At 32.7% G+C, this 6,077-nt stretch overlaps 1 protein-coding gene across 2 annotated transcripts; it reads left to right on the top strand.

Annotated features, from left to right (window-relative positions):
* The first annotated feature begins 779 nt into the window (after window positions 1–779).
* Window positions 780–5,414, top strand: LOC129906196 (G protein pathway suppressor 2). 2 transcript variants are annotated; one of them, XM_055981872.1, is made up of 7 exons: window positions 780–1,078; window positions 1,137–1,353; window positions 1,424–1,529; window positions 4,368–4,464; window positions 4,528–4,578; window positions 4,643–5,130; window positions 5,186–5,414. In XM_055981872.1, exons 1-7 carry the CDS (start codon window positions 970–972, stop codon window positions 5,330–5,332), a joined length of 1,215 nt encoding a protein of 404 aa, XP_055837847.1. In that variant the 5' UTR covers window positions 780–969; the 3' UTR covers window positions 5,333–5,414. The 2 variants fall into 2 exon arrangements, with proteins under 2 accessions (XP_055837847.1, XP_055837846.1); XM_055981871.1 differs by having other exon boundaries at window positions 4,368–4,578.
* Window positions 5,415–6,077: the final 663 nt, after the last annotated feature.

Raw genomic sequence — 6,077 nt, 5'->3', positions numbered from 1 at the left:
CCGAACGTTGATGTGTCAGCTTGGAATTTTTTCCATACAAATACCCGTACCGTTACCTGTACCTCTACCGCGTACCCTCCGGTGTGGCCAAGCCTTAAATATTCCACACCGGGACGTTGATGGTGTGTTTTTTTTTTACACCGGATCATTCACCTTCACGTGTCAAAGTTATTTCATACAAAACGGTGTCGCATACCCTCCAGTGTGGCCAAGCCTTGAAAAAAAAATTATTCCAAACTGGAACAACAACGTTTAGGTGTGGAATATCATTCATACAATTACCTGTACCGTTACCAAATATACCCTTCAAGGCTTGGCCACACTGGAGGGTATGCGGTAGCGGTACGGGTAGCGGTGAGGGTACTTGTATGAAAAAAATTCCAAACTGACACATCAACGTTCAGGTGTGGAATTTTTTTAGTACAAATATCGTTACCGCTATACCGCATACCCTCCGGTGTGGCCAAGCCTTCAGTGTGGTCAGAACTTAAATTATTCACTTATAACCCGGAAAAAACACACCGACTTTTAATTATTTAGGAGAAAATAAAATTTTTCTCATGAGAGGTTTTTTGACTTAATTTGGGTTTAAAATTTGAACATTATTTGTATGTTTTGGTTCGTGCCAAACGGACGTATCATAGCATTTTATTTTCCTACAAAATGTGCTCTCCACTTAAAAAACAAATTCAGAAAAACAAACTACCACTGAATGCTTCCATTAAAACCAAAGGAGAAAACAAAATGACATTTTACCAACGGTCAATTTTCAACTGTCATCAGCTATCAAAAAACTGAAAGCTACAACTTTGCTGCTGCTACAAAAACTAAAATCTTGATTTTAATTTATTTTATTTTATAAATTTTCATCCAATTTCTTATTAAAATTCTTCAAATATCTTATTTTCCTTCGAAAGTAATTTAATCTTTGAAAAAATTGCCAAAATTTCGGACAAAAATTCATCCAAAATGCCACCAGCTTCGGCAGTTACCCAGGCTGGCAAGGCTGAACGTGACGAACGTTTACGAGAAGCCCTCAAATCATTTATACTCAAAGAACGCCAACGAAAAAAAGAAGGTCTCTATCTTATGAAAATATAAAGTCAAATTCTTAATATAATCCTCCCTCCCTGTAGAATATGAAGCTGAAGTTGAAGAAGAACGCCTTCGAAAAGAGCGCGAAGCACGAGAACGTCAAGATGTGATGACTTTGGGTGAAACACGAGAACAAATCACAAAATTGGATCAAAAATTGACTGAATTAAGAAATCAAAAGCAGCAATTGTTTTTGCAATTGAAAAAAGTTCTCAACGAAGATGAGAATCGCAAAAAACAACAACAACAAAAAGATAGGTAAGTAAAAAAGTTGATTGTTTTAATTTATAGTGTCCTTTCTGATTGATGAGAATCTTCTTCTTGATAGTGAACTGTTTGCTATGCAAGCAATGCAAGCCCAAAATGTGCCCCAACCTCAAGTATTCCTCCCACAAAGACTTCAACACCAGCATCAACAGATTCTTCAAAAAGTTGTAAGTTCCAATTACAATTTCCTCTTAGAAACCATGATCTTGAACTTTGCAGACAATTATTTGTCTGCTGAGGTTTGCAATATGGTGTGTCACTCTTGTATGGCCGAAAAAAAGTACTCTAATTTCAAATGCAATAGTGGTCAACAGTTTTTTTACGATCTGAGGTTTAAGAACATGTACAAAAATTATATTATCTTTCGTCTTTGGCTCACTCAAATCGATTGAAGTTGAAAAATAAACTTAACATTTTGAAAAAATGCCATTTTTCCGATATCTCCAAATTCTGAATGCGAATTTTTGTAAAATCTGGATCAGAACAGCACAAATACGTGAAAAATAACGGAACAAAAAAGATCAGGAAATTACAGCTCCATGTTTTATAAAGTTGACTGTTGCCTTTAAGTTTTAAAACTGAAAATTTAAATTAGTTTGATTGTTATGACTTTTCGTAAAATCAATTATAAATAATTAGCAAATTAATTCACATTTTGAATATTTCTTCATATTTGGAATATTCTACAGAAATTCCCATTTTTTGTAATTAATTTTATCATATTTTTGACAAAAAAAAAAAAACAAATTAGTTCTTGCTTGACACTTTTCACTTATTTGCTCTGAGCAGAAAAGCTGGAAAACTTCATGGAACACAAAATGACAATTTGTAGAACAGTTTAGGGGAAGGTTTTCCTTCATGGAGCACACAAACCTGTACTTATCTTTTCTAACTTGTTTTTTTCACTATGTACTTGAACATATTCCATTCTTGTATTAAATTTGTTAATCGATTAAAAATAATCAAATCTACGATTTACAATTTAGAAAATAGCTTTTCTCATTTTCGCCTTATCCCTATTTACCTTATTAAATCAAAAAAAGTTAATAAAAAAAAAAATATATTTTTTTATTTTTCAAATATTTTATGTGGATTTATTTTAAATCCTTTTTCGAACTAAATTTTGGCATGATTTGCCTAGATTTTAATTTTGCGGCAACAAGTTTTTCCCGTGATTTATTTTCAGCTACAGAAAGGGTATTTTTTTAACTTTCTATTTTCCACCATGTGCCTACTGATTTTTTTAATGTGATTAGCTAAATTTAATTGAGTTACAGACGACTGAATTTAAAAGAGTCGATTAAAAAATGCTTTTCAAAAAGTGTTTCCTTTTTTTAATTGCTAAGGTCTCAGGTCAAAGATAATTTTATAACAAAACCTAAAAATATTCAGGCATATTTCTTAGATTTTTGTCTACTTAAACACCGCTTAACTTTTTTCAAATTGTGGGAAATATTCTTTATTTAAAAAAAAATAAATATCACACTATTTAAAGTTAAGAGAATCTATATTTAGACACAAATTTGACAGCTATAAGAAAACTACAAACATGGTTTTTTAACACATTTTCTAAATTTAAGCAGTTGTTTCAAGTTAAACAATGTTTATAAATAATAGCCATTAAGTTCTTAAAATCGAACAATAAATATAGACGCTATTAAATAATAAGTTAGTTTTTTTTCCTTTAAAATGAAGTTTTTTTTTAGATATTTGTTTATCTCTTCAAAAGTATTTGTTCTAAAATCATCTGGTTTTCAGTTCTTTAAATTAATAATATTACAGTAAATTAAAAAAAAGTACTAAAGAACGTTAAATTTCGAAAAAAAAATTGGTTTGAATTTTTTTTTTTTTAATTTTGAGTTTGAAAATTAATTTTCAAAACTAGTGCGTGAAATAACTTGATTTAGAACATTAAGGGCGAAATTCAGAGTCGTCACTGAAGTAAAAGTTTTTCTCAAGCACAAGTCTGAGATGAGTTTTTTGAGTGTTTGCTCAAAATTTCCTCAGTTTGTATTCATAAGCTAAAATCAAAGAAGTCCTTAGGTTTTCTTAACGTAACGAGTGACTTACTTAGCCAAACGCAAGAGCAAATGTTCACTTAAGTAAAATTTTTACTTGGGTGACGAATCTGAATTCCGCTCTAAATACAGGAGTTTTTGGCTTTACAAAAATATATCATGATATTGTAGGTCTCTCCGTTAGTTTTTTTGAATTCTGTTTGTTAAAGCTAAGTATACAGTTCTTCCAGCAAAAAAAAAAACCAATACATTTCTTATGGGAGAAATTTTTTTAGATTTTTTCCGAACAAAAATATTTCTTAACTCACCAGAGCTGTAAACCAAAATCGAAAACAAAAATTATGCTCACCACGATTTTTTTTCTCGCAAAACAATGTGCAGAGTGCAGCCCATTGTTTTTGCGTTTACCACAGATAATTTTTTTTTCTTCATCACTCATTTTTTTTATCAAAAAGAACTGTATACTAGGCTTAAAAAAAAAGATTTTATTTAAAAAAAACGTTATTTTTTTCCTTCATTTATTATTTCATAGCTCCTTTATTTAGTGTTCAATTTAAACAAAAATAAGCTTAAAAGTTTTTTCTTGGAATTATATTGCACATGAAAAAAATAGTTAATATATTTTGTTTTCTATCCAAACGGCGCAATTAAAAACATAATATGTATTTCAAAAATCTCTTAAACTCCAAATTTCTTGGATTTCTTTCTATATTTTGAGCGAGCCAAAGATATTTATAAAATGAAATTGTAACCGCAGGATTTAATTTTGATAAGCAATGCAACTTTTCAAAGCTATTACATTTGAAAATTCCATAGTTGAGTACTTTGACACACCCTATTGGACGGACAACCACCAAAGTTGCAAACTCGTCCGATTTTGATAATACGAAGCGATTGCCATTTAATTTGGGAGAGTTTTGCGACTTTGGTGGCCAATTGTCTGCAAAATTCAGGATCATTAGAAACCTAATTAATTCTTCCATTTAGCCTGTGGGTGTAAGTAATCAAGGAATCAAACGAAATCGCAGTCCATCACCGCCACAGCATCAGGCCTATTACAAGAGCGCCGCTTATCCGCAGCCAAGTGAGCCTACCTCAAAGAATTACCAATCAAGCTATGCTTTCTCTTTCAATTCTTCTTTTCCAGAGCACGATGATGGGCGTCGTGGGGCAGATATAGCTCGTGTTTTATGGAATAGTAAGTTGTTCTTCTTCTCCCTCAAAGCATCATTCCAAAAACACTTGTTTTGTCTTTCCTTTAGAACCCCCAACACAGTATCAAAATCCACCTGGCACATTGTTCTACCAAACAGCCAGCAATGCACCCAGCCATGGCCAGCAGGATAATCGGGGACCTGCTATAATCTACCCATCGTACAATCCCAATCTTAATTTGCCTCTGAGGCAGAGTTATCACATGGAAATGCAACCACAGCAGCAATCTGCACAAGGTCATTCGTCGAAAAATGACCAACAATCTCAAAAACCACCCGCCCAAGTTTACCACATCAATTTGGATCAGCCACCAATATCACAGGCTTCTGGGTCAGTGTCTGTTGGATCGCAGCACAAACCACAAGTTACAATGGAAAAGATCTCAGATCGTTATCATGTTGAATTGAAGGTCGATCAATCGGGGCATGGACCTCCGCAGCCAACACATTTGCCTGAAGGTGTTGTATACACTTCATTGATTTCTGGCATGCCAATGCATCCGGGTGTGATGCAAATGACTGGAAATCCTCAACAGGTATTTCATGCTATTAATTTGTTTAGGTTATTGTTTAAACTTTTTGTTTTCTTAGAACAATAAACCGGGAGGAAGCATCACACAAGGATATTCGCAGAGTGGAGGTAATCCGGGGCATCCACAACAACAACAACAGCAGCAACAACAAATGCCCGGACAACAACAAAGAGGGCAACAGTTGCATTTTAGAAGGTTATATTAAATATAACTCGTTTATAGATTTAAGAAAGAAACAAACAAGAAAAAACACTAATAAATGTACATAAAGTGTACTTTTTTTTAAATTCGTATTTTTGATTTATACATGAAATAAGAAGAAATGCAGCCCAAGCAAATGCAGAAACATTAGTATTTAGTGGATCTGAATGGAACAAGTCGAAATATTGAGGCTTCCACCCACCGTTTTCTCAAGCTAACCCGGTAAGTCCTATGGACGTTGGAGAGTTGTAATCGCTTCAAAATCGATATTTATAACAGCAAAGGATTGTTCCGTTATAGAAATAATTGGATTAATAACAAGCTTTCGTGGAATAGCCTTTTTTCCTAATATAGTATTCTCTTGGTACAAGGAGTACACAGCAAGGATTATGTGGGTCCTGCAATGTCTCATTCCCAATCAGTTGTGGAAAAGGGGTCAAAATTAAGTTCTTTAATATTGCTTTTCGGGAGCGTAAGTCCATCAAAACCTGTAATGCATGTTTTCTATGAAGATGCATAGATTGATTTAGTCTTATTTATATTTGTTTAAAATAAAAAAAAAATGCATACAAAAATCCAATACAACCAAACATTTTCTACATTAAAACAAATGTTATTGCAAATAAATAAAATGCATTGAAAATGAGATTTTTAATGCAAATAACAATTTTTTGCACGGAATTGCAAATGCATAGTCAAAATCATAAGAAATTCGACAAATATGGAAAAAAAAAATAATTTAAACCCTT

Source organism: Episyrphus balteatus, chromosome 1 (assembly GCF_945859705.1).
Source record: "Episyrphus balteatus chromosome 1, idEpiBalt1.1, whole genome shotgun sequence".
Taxonomy (NCBI): Eukaryota; Metazoa; Arthropoda; class Insecta; order Diptera; family Syrphidae; genus Episyrphus; species Episyrphus balteatus.
This window is presented reverse-complemented; position numbering and strand designations above follow the sequence as displayed.

Bases quoted from the DNA above. Each gene is read 5' to 3' on its own strand.
- LOC129906196 (XM_055981871.1), top strand. From the start codon at position 970: ATGCCACCAGCTTCGGCAGTTACCCAGGCTGGCAAGGCTGAACGTGAC. The intron at 1,354-1,423 runs GTAAGTAAAAAA...TCTTCTTGATAG, and splicing joins CAACAACAACAAAAAGATAG to TGAACTGTTTGCTATGCAAG. The intron at 5,131-5,185 runs GTATTTCATGCT...TTGTTTTCTTAG, and splicing joins TGACTGGAAATCCTCAACAG to AACAATAAACCGGGAGGAAG.